The sequence below is a fragment of the Gasterosteus aculeatus genome, chromosome 17 (assembly GCF_964276395.1).
Source record: "Gasterosteus aculeatus chromosome 17, fGasAcu3.hap1.1, whole genome shotgun sequence".
NCBI lineage: Eukaryota > Metazoa > Chordata > Actinopteri > Perciformes > Gasterosteidae > Gasterosteus > Gasterosteus aculeatus.
The window spans coordinates 20464095-20481403 of NC_135705.1; the positions used below are offsets into that span (position 1 = coordinate 20464095).

The 17309-nt window shown below is 45.3% G+C and overlaps 1 protein-coding gene across 1 annotated transcript in view; it reads right to left on the bottom strand.

The window, feature by feature from the left end:
• Positions 1-512: 512 nt before the first annotated feature.
• Positions 513-17309, bottom strand: part of cntn6 (contactin 6) — a 63453-nt gene continuing 46656 nt past the window's right edge. Inside the window, exons 12-23 of the mRNA XM_040204420.2 lie at positions 16852-16979; positions 16098-16270; positions 14839-14956; positions 13414-13572; positions 12206-12355; positions 11628-11698; positions 11177-11411; positions 10958-11073; positions 6761-6941; positions 5256-5368; positions 4398-4566; positions 513-3604 (exon numbers count right to left, since the gene is read on the bottom strand). Of these exons, the coding sequence (XP_040060354.2) occupies positions 3516-3604; positions 4398-4566; positions 5256-5368; positions 6761-6941; positions 10958-11073; positions 11177-11411; positions 11628-11698; positions 12206-12355; positions 13414-13572; positions 14839-14956; positions 16098-16270; positions 16852-16979 (1702 nt within the window). The 3' untranslated portion in view covers positions 513-3515. The remainder of the gene's footprint in view (positions 3605-4397; positions 4567-5255; positions 5369-6760; positions 6942-10957; positions 11074-11176; positions 11412-11627; positions 11699-12205; positions 12356-13413; positions 13573-14838; positions 14957-16097; positions 16271-16851; positions 16980-17309) is intronic.

The following is a 17309-nucleotide window of genomic DNA, read 5'->3' on the forward strand; positions in this document are numbered from 1 at the left end:
AACTTTAGGAGTGTTTCCACATAACTTCTTCCGAAATAGACATTATTATTATCAAATGTCAAACCTATATCCTCAGATGTGAACCACTGTTTATTCTTTTTAGTTTTAGAATTATTCATGATTGATGTGGCATCCAAGCATTACATTCTGCACAGTATTGACCCGGTTTGGTTTCAGGCCAGCAGTTTACCGCACGTGTGATTTTATTTGAATTCCTTCGGGAGCGGTGGATAAACTCAAATGCCTCATTTTAATACGTTGCCATTCGTTCCTTGGTGCTCAGGGAAAACGCTTCCTCTTTCTTGAGACCTTTCTTTTGTTGGCGCAGCCTGTTTCGGTCCCACAGGATATGAATCCCTCAGTGTACTTACTCACAATTTGCAGTGATTCTCCACTTCACGCTCCGTAGTACAGCAGAACTCTCCGGAGACCGATCCCGCAAAGAACAGGTCTGCTACCTCTAAGGAGGTGTGGGAAGGAACCGCGCTCAAACACATCCACTGATTAAAGGGTTTCAATTTGAAGGATTTATTGAGTCTTCTTGCCATCTCACAGAGATATCTTATTACACTAATACAATGGTATTACATTACTGAAGTAACAGATTGCAAAATCAGTTAAAGAGGCAAATGAATCAAAGTGGGAAAGAAAAACATAGATACAAGTCTCAGACAGCAAATATTCCAGCAACAATAAACATATATAGCGTTGATTGCATTAAACAGATAATTGTTAAGGATTTACATTGACATGGTTGCGACACGTGAGTGACATTGTGAAACCGTCGCGGTCACCAATAAAACACGTGTGATGTAGTGAAAAAGTCGTGGTCAACGCTTCCCGAGATTAACGTTGTAAGTCAGCGTTGGATAAAGTTGAAAGAGTAAAAGCGACGCATTAAACGTAACACGTGGTCCGCGTTGTTTAAATGACCACGCGGGGTAACGCTTGTGTAACAGACGGCGGTGACACTGTGACCCTGATTAACGCTGTGATGTTTGTAACGAGTGGTTACTGCAGTGAAACAGTCACACATAACATGTGACTAATGTCATGAATTGTTCCCGGTTAATGTGATCGGCGCCGCGAGATGCTCCCCGGCAGCATTTAGGTGACGCCGTCAAACGGTTAAGGCAACAAAACCACTTGGTCAGGGTTAAAGTTAGTTAAAGAGCGTTTTATAGCTCAAGCTCGACGTCACATGATATAAAGTAGATCTTTTAATGTTAATGTGACTGGGCTGTAACATTGTGAAAAGGCAAACAAATCTAAAATATTACAGTAGCACATCTTTACATTTCATCATAAAAACATGAACAACAGCTTCTCTCTTATTCTTTTCATCAGTCAGTAGCGTGTTTCATGGAGGTGAGCTTTGTCATTCCGCATCAAAGGTATGCATCTTGAAATACACGAAATAATGTTGTAATGCAAATGATGTTCTTCATCACGCATCAATTATCTCGAATCATTCAATGTTTTATATTTTGATGTCCCATTGTGAGATGAATAGCAACATGTGGATTTCCAAAAATATCCTGTTGATGTTGCAACTAGTTTAGATGCAGTTACACTTTCTGAATGTATTCACTTGCTTATGGAGGATTCGGAGAAACACTTCTAGACGTACTTCTCTTTTAGCTTTAGGGATAAAATGAATGCTAGGTGTTACTTTTCACTTCCGTACTCTCTCTTCTCACTAAGTTACACAAAATACAATTTCACAAACAAAATAGCAGCAAATCACATTTAATCTATATCTGGTACGCCTGCCGTGTTGCTCAAACAATAGCAACACGGGAGTGATGGAAAGCAGATTTAAAGAATAAAGCTTTGTAAAGAATCATCTCATCTGTTTCCGATAAACAAAGAGCAGCGTGGAATTGTTCTTGCATAAAATCAACACTCAAAACATTCACGCCTGTCCTGAATTCTGTAGATGAACTGAGGGAAGTATTACAAGTATTGATTAAAAATGTCTCTTATAATGACTGCTGGTCACCGCCGGTTACACGTGTGACCTTTAATTGTCTCGTGCAAAATGAAACACGGAAAGTTGATTGTGGTCACAGATGCTCAGCTGAACAATCAGCGACAACCTCAATGAACTAGCAGGGACATCGTTGTGCACTAACACATTGATTTGCGGTATTCGGTATTCGGCTTAAAAACGGTCCACCGTGATGTCACACGGCTAAAGTAGTGGAGGGCTGTTGCCTTGTTTCAGGAGCTGTTGATGCTTTTTAGAGCTAATGGAAGAGGATGGTGTGGAGTTAAGCTCCACGCACATAACACACACATGCAGAAATTATTTACAGAAATAATTCCATAGTTATGACGCATGTGGGATGAAAAAGGATTTTTACCAACATGCGCCGTTTCTCCCGGGTACTCCCACACCTGCGTACCTGACATGTTGGGATGTATGCTTAATCCTTTCATTGTTGAGAGGTAGATGAGAGAATGTATTCCTGTATCTCCACACCTCAGATGGCACTTCCCGACAGGGAGCTGAAGCCGTTATCTTTGCGCTCTATGCCAGCAGATTACTGCAGCCAACAGAGCAATTTTACCCTCAAGCGCATGTTGCAGGTTTATCGCTGCATTGATCAGTAAGTTTGTGTGAGTTTTAGATCAATTCCCATAATAAGACAAACAAACTAATCAAAGCAGTGGAAGACCTTCACATTTTACCCAATGTTGGGTACAATTTGGCTTTGAAAAGAGCTCAGATAACGGCTGCAGTTTCTCACTTTATCCGCCGTCACACAAAAAGCGATGATCCACGAAAATACTCACTAAAGTGATGGGATTTATTTTAATTGTGGAAGATACGTTTTGTGGTCGGCCTAATTCACCGCAGAACTTTTGTCTGTGTATAAGCGTCAGTAACTTTGGACAAGGGCCGCATACACCTGCTCCAAAAAAATCCAAACCACCCATTGAACTATGGGGCTGGGAGTCAATTAGCTTAGCTATGGTTAGCGTTGAGGGAAGGAAAAGTTATTTCTTTTACTTTTGCGGCGTAATTTGAACTCGAGCTCCCCAAAGAATAATGGTATAAGTATAATAATATCAAGTAAATTAAACTTGCACCTTTTTTGTTTCTGTAATATTCATTGAGGTCACACTAAGAAATGACTTTGAAGTTGAGGTAAAACATGTGGAAACCGGAGGTGAAATGGGATAAGAGGGACGGATGTGACACTGTGACGCTTAAAATACGAGATAAGAAATTCATCTTTCCATGTTTATCAAACTTGTCCATCCTGGAGGACTGCAGTGGTCCTGAAAATAGGCAGATGGAGAAGGTTTTGTAACCGTTCCGAGAACCACTCCAGCCACATATTTATGGACATTTGATAACCTGTCAGAGCGCTGCCATCATCCAGTTATGGTTTGCAAACCAGTGGTTTAGAAACTGGGTGGTTATCTTCGTCCTCCATAGATCAGATATGTAGAAGAGAATCATGACTAGAATCGTTTCCAGGGCAGGATGTAAAAGCATTAGAAGCTCAAAAAATGAACAAGAAAATACAAAAAAACAGAATAAAATGGATAATCCTGGTGGAAACTGGACACAGACACCCTTCAGAGTTAAGACCTAGAAAGAAAAAAGAAAACACGTTGAGCACGGAGGCTATTGAGATTTTTAAAAGAATGTGTCATCAAAACTTGTTTCAATCTCACTCTTATTAAAAGTTACTTTAATATGAAGAACAAGCTTTGCTAATGTAAAATGTCTGGTTAGAAATGCTGTAAAATGAAGAAAGTCTGCTCATTAAACCATCTCAGGATTAGTGTAAAGTGTTTGATAAATGGTCGTGAAACAAAACCGTCTGGACTGAGATGACTATATTTGTAGTTCTACTTCCTATGGAGTAGTTCTGTGGAATTGTATCCCCTGTGTGCCCTATTAGATAACAAAATGTACACAACAAACCACCTAAATGGTCACGTACATTTAAAATGTTGTCTTACCTACTGGGAACTAAATAACTGGTATTCCAAAGCTAGCTCCCGGGATTCTAAAGTTTCACAAGTAAACTATACGTCGTGAGCTCACAGACGATCGCTCGCTGAAAATAGTGGTTTGCAGAATTGCCCCCTTGATACCTTGAGGACAGCAAAGGAATAACCTGATGCATCTGACAGTGATTATATATCTATATCTACATGTTGAATCAGCATTTCCTGTTTTCATGAAGATGTTGAGCACACAAGTAGTGGTATTCAGTCTGCGTGAGGATGAACCAAGCGCACACCCGTCCTTGTCGTCTAACTGCACATGTGTATTCCGAAGGCGTTTGTTTAAGCTGATGAACAGTATCAGTCACATGGGATTAGTTTCACAGAGTGAACCCGTCCCACCGCCTCTCTGCTCATTTCCAACTCACTGGACATCTTTGGGATGCGGATGGGACCGCTGCTGGTGCCTTCGCCCCCGTCCGTCAGAGCTTTGATCTCAATGAGGTAGTCCTCGCCGGAGGGGATTTGCAGCTCCACGCTGGTCTTGTTGGTTTCCAGTGAGGTGGTCCTGCCGGGCCAGTTCTGCCGATACAGGACCTGGAGGAGAGCGAGGTTCCCGCTGTGAGTTTTCATTCGCCAGTCTCAATATATTAAATGAAGCTGTGAAAACCAAATCAAATTCCTTCAAGTGGGAGAGCAGACGTTGGCAATAGGATCCCTCTCTGGGGAAGGCGATTCATTCAAAATGCCTCGTGGAGGTGCAGGTTTGTGCTGAGCTCAAAAGTGGAGGAACACATTTTCACACTCAACCTCACACTCCAACCTTTTTCACACACTCACTCGCGTATGGCAATTTTTTACAAATGTTTGAACTTTTGATTCACAGGGTTCAAGTGATGAACCCATTCGTGACTGGGCGCTCGCTTACAACAGGGACTCCCAAAAGACTCGTCATTAAACAAGCAAGGCCGCTTGTCTCTGGAGAATACATTTTATATACATATTATATTTGTAGGAAGCATTACCAAATACAGAAAGGGGCTCTCCACACAAGTATGCAAAGTAGATCCAATATGAGCCACTGTTGTACTGGTTGAAAGAACGTGAAGAAATGAAGCCGTTGTCATGATGCCTTTTTACATTTTATCTCCCGGAACCGATCTTTTAATGTTTGAAGCACTGGAGCGCTGCACTCTCTCTCCCCGCTGTGCTCAGAGAGACATTTATTGGGCTGCTGAGGCTCTATTGGTTGTGAGTTTTTGCGATTTGCTCTCTGACAGACTCACCTTGTATCCTGTCACCTCAGACTCGTTTTCCGTTGCCTTGACGTGTTCCCAATTCAGGAAGATCTTCGAGTTGGTCAGGTTCCACTCGATGTTCGCTGGAGGCTGCCTCGGAGCTGCAGGACGTTCACAAAGCAGTGAGGTTTTTTCTTTTCTTTAATAAATTCTGGTCACATGTAGAACACAGTAGACCACCAAGGCAGGATGCTTCGGGCTGTGGTTACTTTGTGATCTACAGGTAGATGTGGGCTACCAGAGCCGTGTCAGGCGTCTCTACATCAGTTCCACTCTTTAAATATGTTCACCTGCTGCATTAAGCCAAGATGGCAACAGACAAAACCACAAAGTCCAGGCTCCAAAAAGACTTTGTCACAAAGCTATGTCCACATCTTATATACAAAGCCTGTACTTGGTATTCACTATGAACAAACGGGTAAGAATGCTTCCGGTAGGTGATCTGTAAATACGAACTGACATTTTGGAGTCGGAGATCTCGTTTGGGACAAAGGATTCACACTTAAAAATGAGTCAAATCAGTCTGATCAGAATTTCAGCAGCACATTCTCGCCATCATATTACCCAGAGTGCAGAGGGTCGGACTCTATGGTAACAAACCAGCTGACCATGTGCTATTGTAGAGATCCAGCATCTCATCAAATAGCATTAGCGGCACGTCTTCACCGGCAGCACGTATGGATTGTGTAAATTAGCATCGTGTGTAAATAAAACTGCCAGCTCTGGCGCTCTGGTTCCACTCGTCTATGAGTCATTGCGAGGTGTGAAGCAATCAGTCCCGTGTTCTAAATATACACTGCGGGGATCCTCCAGCGGAATGCCGCTCGATGGTTGTTGCCGTGATTCCCCGCGAGGACCCATTGATCAGCCAGAACGTTGACCATCGGGGGTGTGGAGGGGGGGGTAGGATGAGGATCCACATGTCCAAGTGGAAAGTGAGTTACAACCTGCTGTTCAATTATATTTCCCTGATTTTATTTAGGTGCCCGTACGCCTTTTTGCTTCTTTTCATTTTCATAAATGACACCCTTTGGAGTTGAAGCAGGTTGAATATGAACAACTCTGCATTTTAAGACTAGATACAGTATGTCAGTATGTCCTGGATGACACTGGAGAGAATTAGAGAAGTTCTTCATTTATATGTGTGACGACACATAAAAGAATAAATTAAAAGTACACCCTGAAGCAGCGACTATTACTTCTGCTCCTCCTGCTGTTACTAGTATCAATAATACTAATCATAGTAATCAACGCATCTCTCAAACCATTTCATATGTACAACTTCTTAGATTATTTGACTTTCATTTAAAAGAATATGTTTTTATACCCAGCACCTGGGATTTAAGATTTTAAGTCTAAATTCAAGAATAAAAGGAAGAGACCTAATTAAGAAAAGTCTTTGGACTTGACCTGAGTGGTTTCTGCAGAACTGGCCTCACAACCCGTAGAGACGGGAGAGAGTCTTAACCAATGACTCTTGTGTGTGGACTCACGTGGTTTCTTGGTTGTGTAGTTGAAAGCAGGGCTGCAGGGTCCGAGTCCAGCGCTGTTCTGGGCTCTGACTGAGATCACATAGGCCGTGCTGCCCTTTAAGCCAGACAGCAGAGCCGTGGTGCCGACAACCCTCAAGCTCTCGGCCTCACTCTGTTCAGATCCTTCCTCCCAAAAGAGGACCTGCACCAAAGACACAAGGGTCACCGCTCGGCCGTATTGTTCGGCATGGTCCATAGTTCCATTACCCATCCACAAACCGGTACAAATGAGCACAGCGGTGAGTCGGTGAAGTCCAATCCTTATTTATTTGGCCAAAGTCTCACATTGTGCTTGTAAAGTAAATGAAAAGGCTCATCCAGGTACTGAAGATGTAATTCCAAGTTAAAAACCAGATCTCCAAACTACTGTTTCTCCTCAAGCATTCTAACCCACATGTTGGAAAACTACCAAGTGATTCTGTGTCTGACAATCAGCAGCATGCAGCACTGGGAGGGAGACGTAGTAGAAGTAGCTCATCAGGTTCTGCATTCATAGAGGGATCATTTATGACCCTGAACACGAGACGGGGAACAGCAGACAGGAACATGTCAAACAGATGGTTTTGAGAGGAGCTACTTATTCAATTGGCTGCACACAGGTTTTCAGGGACCTCGCTGGTGGGAAGGCAGATTAGCGACGGGGCCTGCAGTAGCTGATAACAGATGCATCTAGGATGGTTTTTATTTTCAACACCAGCAGTTTAATTATAGCAATTTTACCAGCGCTTTGGAAAACGTCTAAACATTTTTTAACATTGCATCTGCTGCACACCTAAGCCCATAAACGAGGGGGTCTGAGGAGGCTTAGGCTGTCTTGCAGCAAAGTGCATCATATCAACGAAGTCATTTACATTGAGTTTTTATAGAGACAGCTGAACTGTTTGCATTAGTTTGATAACCGGACATCTCCAGAAGAAATGGCAAATGAAAATGGGTCAGACCTTTTTTAGTTCATTCTCGATGACCGAGGGTCCTTATCAACGGGTGTGGACCAAAATGCCTTTGGAGGCCATCCGTCTGAACGAGTATCAGCGTTTTATGGCATGAGAATTTTTACCCGCTCTACGAAATTATCAGAAAAAGTTGCGGCCATCGTAGTCATTTTCATCGTATCCGACGCGCCCAAATTGGATCAGATCTGACCAAAGAGGAGAGCGGCCCCAACACATGTACCAGAGGAACAAGCTCACAGATTCATCTGGTTCCCAGGCGAGGGCCCTGAAGCCGGAGAGAGGGGCCCCCATGTCCCCGGCATCTACAACAGATCTTTTGTTGAAGAAGCCCTGTGTCCAAATATGGTATGACAAGCTGTCTGTCTGCTGCGACAGATCTGATAGACTTGGATGGGGCAAGTGAGGGGGGCCCTTTTGCCCCGGGGCCCCGCCTACAGGTTAATTCCGCCGTGCCCACAGACTCTTATACAGGCGTATAGTTTTGAAGAAGTGTTTAATTTCTCAGTCTGTTCTTACTTGGAGTTGTATTTAGTTGTGCGCCTGCTATTTTCCTTCACGTAGGGCCGTTAAATCACAGCATCTCGCCATGAGTGCTAAATGTGGTCTGTGCAATCAAACAAAACCTCAGAGCTCTAGTTGAAAGCCTCCTTAAAATATTCACACTCGCATGAATCGCTTTTCAAGTTTTCTAATTAGCAGTGCAATGGCTTGCTTTGCAATAGCATGATTTTTTTTAGCAGACTTTCACGGTGTTAAGTTTTCCTGTTATGCTACATTATGTTTACACAGAACATAATGTAGCTTTTTTTAAAACTTGCGGCAACCTGTTGAACGGCAGTCGATGCCACTCTCTCCCAGTGGGTTTCACTGAGGTAAGCAGAATATCTCGTTGGGTCATTACAGCTGACACTTGTGTATAGACCAGTTTATTTTATTTTCCTTTTTATCTTAATGTAATTTTTTTCCCCAATTTTATTTAGAAGGGCAGTCCTCCTGTTTTCTTTTTTTTTTTCAACAGTACATTACAATTATGTACAATTCTTGTACATTGCAAGAACACTTGCCCTAAAACAAAAGGGCCAGCTACCAAGGCCTATACTGGGTTTGCTGCCCTTTTTTGGCTTGTTAACCCTGTTGTGACAGATAGGCAGATGAGTAAAGCTAAGGGCCTCTGATGAGATACATTTTGTCCGAGCATTGTTTTCCAGCATGGTGCATGCACAGGACATCACGAATGAGCTATGCTCTCCAGTGTCCCGTCTTGTCTGCTGGGGCCTCTAATGAGGCTGTGGTCATCCTATGCTGGGACATTTACAGAGCGACAAACAAAAGCATCTATTCCAGCAATTTTCTGGAACTCGGGAAAACCAGTTGTACTTTTCTCAAATGCTCCCCAAGAAGTGGAGCAAAGTGCACAAAGAATGTTCTGCTTTTTTACAATCAAATGGAATTACTCCAATCAAGCTTCGTATTAACACCAATAACCTTAAATGTTCTCTATGATTCACAGTGTTTCTATGATGTAGAAATGCCAGCATGGCAATGGCTGAGACAACAGTGCTGACATGACTGGGACTGGGAGAGTGGGCACTACTGGGTGTCTCCTCCGAGACGCAGGAGCACCTTCACTGTGCCTTTCATGGAATAAGCTGCATGCACGACAGGTAACACTTTTAACATTTTGTTGATCACGTCAGAGCCACTGCAGTCTTCTTTCGTGAAGACGTGCTAAAAAATAACAGCATGCCTTAAGAAAAGACAATCTTCAGATGAGAAAAATGACGTCTGGGCATAAATAGGTCAAATCCATCATTTTGTTCGGGGTCACAGTAAAAAGCAGTGGGCTACGGTTAAGTAGTGAAGGTCAAACATGTGGCTTTACCCGACCAGTCATTTGATAGACTTAGTCATGAGTTAGTCAACGGATAGAAATGCAAGTGGGAAAAGCTCTCGTCAACTGTTCTCATCTAAATACCTCATGTTCTCAAAGTAAATCCCTAACCAAATATGATGTAAGTCACTTCCTAAAAGCAGACCTGCTTATCTGGAATGTAATATTTGAAAATGACTGCAAATGCTCTATAACTTTAACTATAACGCGTTGCTAAACACAAGTCATTGTAGCCGTAATCTCTGTGGCTTTTGCACCCAGCTTCTGCAATTTAAATGGTCCACTGAATCATGATCTGAGCGGTAGTTTAAAGTTGAAATTATAATATGTCATAAAAACCCAGTGGACTTGTTTAAAAAAAGTGTCGTTCAATAATTTAAATGAATATTCACTTCGGGCGGTGGAGGTGTGATGGTGACATCACGACCTAACGGGAGCCCTGACAGCGCGTTAGGAATAGAGACTTTCTGAATATGAAGTGTGAGACGTGGAAGTTTTACTTCCTAGAATTTGGGCATTTTTTGTGGCGCACAAAGTAGAAAAGGGTGGCCCAATAACTGCTGGGTTGGCAGTTTGAATCCCTTTTGCTAAATGCTCCATGTCCAGGTGTGCTTCCCGCGCGCCATTACGGCAACACACTGCTCCCACTGTGTGGGGTAAATGCAGAGAATAACTTCATAAAGGAGACGTTCTGCTTTAATAACAGGAAGCCAACACTGAGCTGGATAGAAGTATCCAAATAATGTTGTTTACCACATCAAAAGGTAGTACAACTGCATTCATGTTGTGAAGGAGACGTGTATTTAAACTTGGAGACCTTTTTCAGCGTGAATGTAACCGAAAAAAACTAGTAAACTACTCCATCTCGCTCCCATACAAGCTGTTATTGTGCATCAAACGCCTGTCTTATAACAATGTGACCTCAAAGCTTCTCAGTAGAGATCGAGCCCCCTGGGATTAACCCACCACAACAAACACCTGGGCGTTTATTTCTATCTCTCCACAGCCAAATCCCAGGACAGTGTTTGTTGTGCAGGATAGTGTTGTATGATGTCCACACTATTATTGTGAGAAGAGGCTCCCAGACAGCCTTTGTATTGAGGTCTTGTGGAGTACGAGCGCAGCAGCCAGTGGACCTCTTCATGCCCGGGATTAGCCTGCAAAAGATGTCACGCTCCAATAACGTCCGTATTTAAATGTCACAAAGTTTCCACGTTGTCGCCACCGGAGGTTCTTCTCAAATGAACCCCGGCTTATTGTCCTGCCAGTCGCTCTGGGATTAGTGTCTGCTGCTCACACTATTCTTTCTCATACCTGGTACGCGAGGACCTTCCCGCTGCCCGACTCGCTGGGAACTGGTTCCCAGTACACTTCGATCACAGAGGCTGACAGAGCGCGGGCCCGAACTCTCGACGGCGCCTCGGAGGGTTCTAAATAGGAGAGATAATGAATTACGCATGTTAGCAATTAGAGGAGCATTTCTTGAACACAATCAGCGTTATATCTGTTGCTAGCGTGACCACACAAACACACCTTCCTCTGCGGAGAGCACTGTGACGGCGAGGCTGAACGGACCCTCTCCCATGCTGTTGTAAACTCCCACTTTCACCTCGAACTGGGACAGGGGTGCGATGCTCTCGTTCCTGTAAGTATATCGCGACGCATCCGGGGACGCCAGCACCGTCTGGATCCACGTGCTGCTGCCAAGTGGACGGAAAGCCACGACGTAGCCGAAGCCTTCGGCGCTCTGCTGCTCCTCTGGAACGGGCTGAGACGGGAGCACGGGAGGGTTTTGCCTTTGACCCCAAACAACTGAGCAGAATATATTGCAGTGGATATTTTCTACGTATGCAGCTCGTTGAGCGACGTTCAGGAGCCAATCCGAGAAGCTCGGCCTTTCATTAAAAGCCGCGTTCCCTTGGCCGGGGGTCCGCTGGCGCGTCCAAAAGACCTTCACAAATGCATGACCACTCGATCCTCTTACCTCCCACGTGATGACGAGTTCCCCCCGAGCTCCTCCGCCGCCGCTCACATTAACCGGCGCCACCTTGGGAACTGAAGCGGGCACAAAGAGACCTCGTCTCAGGCCGGTGCAGAGCGACCGGGTCAACCACACAGCCGACGGAACAGTTCTTGTGTTGACATTGGGACCCCCCCTCCTCCCCCCCTGCGCTCACGCCGGCGTTAATAGCCGAGCGCCGTATGTCGGCCCCGTGTGTGAGGCGCCACGGGGGGGAAACTTGTCCCCGTGTGATCCAACCAGCGGGGGGGGGAATTACTAACCAGCCTAAAATAGACCCATCACGCAGACGCCTCGCCTGTCAGTAGGTCACTTCATGCAACTGTGATTTAATCACGTAGCACTTCTACTGCTTGAATCTCTGAAAAGTCTCATTCATTTCTACGTCTTTAGCATGCAAATTAGTAATCAAAGCGTTGGCACGAAAACGATGGGCAGATTCCACGAAGTCGCAGGGAGTGCTTTGGGAAACACTTAAATCACATTCTCCAAGTGGGGCTGATTCATTTCTTATGAAGAGAGACAACAAACTGAGAGGATACCTGCTGCTTGGGTTTGAATGTGTTTTGATGGCGTGCCCGGCTCTCCCACGCCAACGCCGTTGATTGCCACCACCCTGAATTCGTAATCCACCCAGGGGTTCAAGTCTTTCACTGTTGCATGAATCATCTGTCCAGGCACAGAATCAGGAACTAGGATTAAAGAATTTAGAATTGAGATGTGGTTCTTTCTTTTTTCAGGCACATTTAAAAATACATTTTCCAACAAATGTGAAAAAAAACAACTAAACATTTAAGTAGTCGAGTACGTCAAAACAAAACCTTTGTTTTAATATAATAGTAGACCTACTATTATTGTTAATATTGCACAGCCATGTCATCATGCAAGTCACACACATTCAATGAACAAACAGAATTAATAAGCTGCCTGAGGAGGTCGCTTGAACTGACTTGACTGACTATAAACATCCTCCAGCGATCAACTCGCTACGGTTCGAACTAACTTTAAATAAAGCGCTGTTACAGGTTACAGATGGATAAGGAAATCGTTGTAGGAGAGAGGGGAAAAGGTTTGTTTCAACTCCTCATTACCAAGTAAATGTTGATGTCTGTGGAGTAATGACGCGGTCTGTGTTCACTGTGCAGCTCATTGTGGCCCCGGTTCTGACCTCCTGGGATAACCGGGCCTCCTCGGCACAACTGGAGTGTGTAAACTATTGAGCGCCCAGAGAGGACGGCACTTTTGGTCGTGGCGGCGGTGAACAAACGGAGTGATTTTAAATGGCCATATTAATGTCTTAATGTCTAATGAATTGGTGGCAACTCTCAGTCCACCCCGTTGACGGAGGAGGCAAAACAACAACAACTTGGGATGGAAAGCTCATTCTTAACTAAACCTTCCCTCGTATCAAAGCCACCAGGCCTTTCATTCCGCTCTGATCGTAGCACCGCGTGGCTGTTAGTTACTCGGCCCCCCGTCAACAATAGCACTTGGAAACGCTGCAGGGGGACGGATGGTTGAATACTTGTTTGTTGCCAATTTAAAGTTTTGGTTCTGAAAAGTAGTCTGATTCGTTAGAAGAAGATTGGAGTACGAAATGAGAAGCAGGCTGATGTCTCCATATATTCTCCATTTGATACAAGCGATAACGGCCTCAAAGGAAGTTATAGAGCAGCCTGAATAAGCTGTAATTGTGACTCGTGACTGTCGGCCTGTGCTTTGGTAGTAACTGCTGCTTTTTTTCACTCACCTGTTCTCACAGTCTGCCAGCCGATGGAGAAGGGGGTCCTGGCCTGGACCACGTACACGGTAACGGGACTGTGATTGTCTGCTCCGGAGCCCCAGGAAAGTTGCACGGTGGTGTCGGTGATGTCGCTCACGGCCAGGCCCTCCGGGGCGCCGGGGGGTCCTGCAACAGCACAAAGCGAGCAGCGGCACCGGCATCAGCCCCGCCGCGCCAACAGCAGCCAAATCAAAAGGCGTTGACGGCTCCGCCAACAGGAGATGCAACGGGTGCTGTTGGGAGCGTCCGATTGATGGATTGGCTGAGGTTAGACCGTCCACTGTACCAGTACAAAAATAAACACCAGAAACTGTGGAAGAAGTTGTGTTCCTGTTTCACGTGTGCCTTCATCCACAAAGAGGCAGAGAAAAAGTCTCCTCATCCCAGGCTGACTAGGCGGGTTAAGAGGAATGATTATTTCACGATATGGACGCTGTTAATGACGATGGATTTAAAGGAAGCAAGGCAGGACTCTTCAATAGGGAAAGCATCAACCGGAGATCAGACAAACCCGCCGGCGGATTACGACCTGCTGCTGGAGGAAGATCACTGGGTATCAGCGATGCTCGGTTTCACATGCTGCGTGCGATCCGTATGTAAAACCCGCCACCGTCTGTCTGGCTTGGGCCGCCGACTCTGGATCTCACGCTTGAATAATCTCCCAGACAACAGTGTCACCCCCCCCACTGCATTTGTATATCCATTTCAGTCATGGATGACGAGCGGTGGCTGGAACAGTTACAGTAAAAAAGGATCAGGCCAATAGAGCGACTGGCGCAGAAAATGAGTTAATCAGCCGATATGTCGATCTACTGTCTACACTGTGTGTTCCAGGCGCTTTTGGAGAATACTGTAGTGCAGCCTTATGAATAAAGACAGCAGCAGTGTTTGCACACAGAACCTCTCAGCTTCAGCCCTCGTCTGTGTTGAAATATTTGATCGGCCATTTAAATCCTACTGGGATTTGTGATCGTTTAACCGTTTAACTTTTACGTACGTTCAAGGTGAATCTTTGGCAGCTGTGTGAAGGATGACGTCACACTCACTGCCACTACGATGCCCATGTGTGAGAGCAAAAATACTTAAGATATGTGTGTTTTTACTCTTGCACGAAGCTGCGCTGAAGCTTTCTGTGTAACTTACCTGCATCTCCTTAACTTGATGATCATAGAGCCCGTGGTTTGAAAACCGCATGAATTAATTCACTAACGCTCACGCTTGTCAATCTGAAAGTCTATTAAAGCCGGTTTTCCCTCCGTATCCCTCCACCCGACGTGGTGGTGCCGCTGCTCTCGTCTGACAGCAGCGAGATGTGTTCATCACGATGAACGACACACAAACGCTCCACAACAAAAGGCAGAAACATCGAGTGACAAGCCAGCAGATGTGTACCTCTGACAATTAAGTCGGCTGCTGCTGAGACGGTGTCGACTTCGGTGTGCACCACACACACGTACTTCCCAGAATGCTTCAGCTGAATGTTCCTCACCATCAGGTCACCTGCGAATCCCTGACGACAAAGACACACCGGTGTAAAAGTCTTGCAGGGGAAGAAAAACAGCAAAGTCAAAGAGAAGTTTGGAAAATGATTGTTCAGTCACACGCAATAAATTGTCCACAAGAAAACCGTTGGAGGAATTCACCACAGGACAACTAGAAAAGAGGAGAAAAGCTTTTGTGTTTTCTTGTGTTCATCTTTTCCCCTTTCAGCTCAGAGATGTTAGTGCTTCTTATTGCATTTCACTGCTGTGCGCCCCCACGCACCCTTATGTTCCAAACGCCTCTTTTTCTCCAGCAAAATACAGCCGGCCCAGAACTATTGGATGCTTTTATGTGGTAAACAAAGGCCAGAGGAACAGCTGTTGTAATTATGTTGGCTGTGACGATGTCAGTGCTTCAGAGGACGCCGTCGCAGGGAGCACGAGTAGCGTCACCACCGACGTTTAGCGCTCATCTGTTCGTGGAGGAATTGCTTGTTTTGCTCGTGAAGTGACATCACCTTCTGGGGATGGAGAAATGCAATCGCTGTTAACGGGTTTCCGCCCTTCAGACACACAGTAACACACGCTTCATGTCGTAGTTCCTATCCACAGCGATCCCAGCGCACTGTATATTCACGTTATTTCACCTTTGTTCACTTCACACACAACCGTAACCTCGGCAGATTACGGTTGTGTGTAACGATTCAGCAGCCAGGAGCTTTGGAGCTGCTGTTTGCACCGGTTGTGTGTGTGTGTGTGTGTGTGTGCGCGCGTGTGTGTGCGTGTGTGTGTGTGTGCGTGCTAAGCTTCCCGCCTGCCATCTTCAGCCACAAGCAGACATGATTCTATCTTTTTATCTCTTCAAAGCAAAGCATCCCAGAATGTTGCTTTAACTTGTGTCTCGTTTGTTGAATCCTTTAACTTACAGCCGTGTGCACCTCCGTGGTTTATTTAATCCCTGTGTGCATCCGGTCTCGATGTATTACCGTGGCGTGTTCCCGCCTTTGATCCATTGGCTATTCTCTTTGCTCTTAATTGTCGTCTTCGGTTTTGTTACAATGGAAAGCGCACAATAAAATGAGCAGTTACTTTTAATGAGGGATCATTAGTCAAATCCCGACTGTCTTGGCTACAACAGGAAGAACCTGCAGTCAGCCATATGATACGTACCCCCCCGATCATCTCAAAGTGCTCCTGCCTGCTGAAATCGACGGCTTTCCCGTTGAAGAACCACTTGAAGATGGGAACCAGGGAGGAATCGCTGGACACCTCGCAGGGCAGCACGATGCTCTGGCCCACGGCGGCGTCCACACTCAAGGGCGGGACGACAATCCTAGTTGGCTCTACAGCATCGGGGCAAGAGAGGGGGGGGGGGGGTTCATCGACATCGTATACAAGCCGGCATCTATAAAATCCGACGAAATGAAGAAAGCAATAAAGCTCAATTCGCCCAGAACAGATTCTGCTCGTTTGGTGTAATTAAGTGACCTCGAATAACTTCTCTTAGGAAGCGAATGGCTCTCTTAACTCAGTAATGAATAATTAAACACTGCAATCACAATGACAACCAGGGAGGGTGTTGGTGGGGGGGGGGGCTCCCCCTCTATGATCATCATTATGTAAAAACCCAAATCTGAAAGTGCCACAGCGGCTCTTTTTTAAATTAAATGTCAGTGTCAAAATATTCCTCAGTCACCGCTCCAGACGGCGGCGGTTTGCCCCACTCCGCTACGTGCACAATAACTCACAGCTGACAAAACCACGAATGACTTATACGTCTGTCAAAGCGGCGGGAACATAAAGCGGCTATATATTTCATTAGCAATTTCATGCTTGAGTTCGTGTTTCTATCCTCTGTAAAAACGCGGCTTAAAAAGCTACAGTGGTGAAAGTGTGAGAAAGAACGAGGGAGAAAAGGACCCACCTTTAACCAGCAGCGTCCCCGTGCGGCTGGATGTTCCAAAGGAGTTTCTGGCCAAACACGTGTACCTGCCTGCGTCCGACGCCGAGATGTTGGTGATGCGCAGCGTCCCGTCGTCCGTGATTATCCGTCTGACGAGAGGGGGAATAAAGCAGCACGTCTCTCAATGCAAAGTGATGATAAGCATCCAATTAGAAGCCGCTTTCTGGCACGAGGTGCGGTGTCATTTCTCGTTTGACGTCCCCCCCCATTACATTTTTTCAATGAGGGCTTCAGAATCTACTCCAGAAGTCCATCGACGCGCCTCAGAAGAGAACAATTAGCTCAAGCAGCAGCTGAAATGCACATATTGAAATGGACACATTGTGAAAGGATCTGTATCAGCTTGCAATTCAATTTATGAACTCAATATTTTGTTGTTGTTGCAAGTTCCAGCCAACTAAAGGAGACCTGCCGTACGC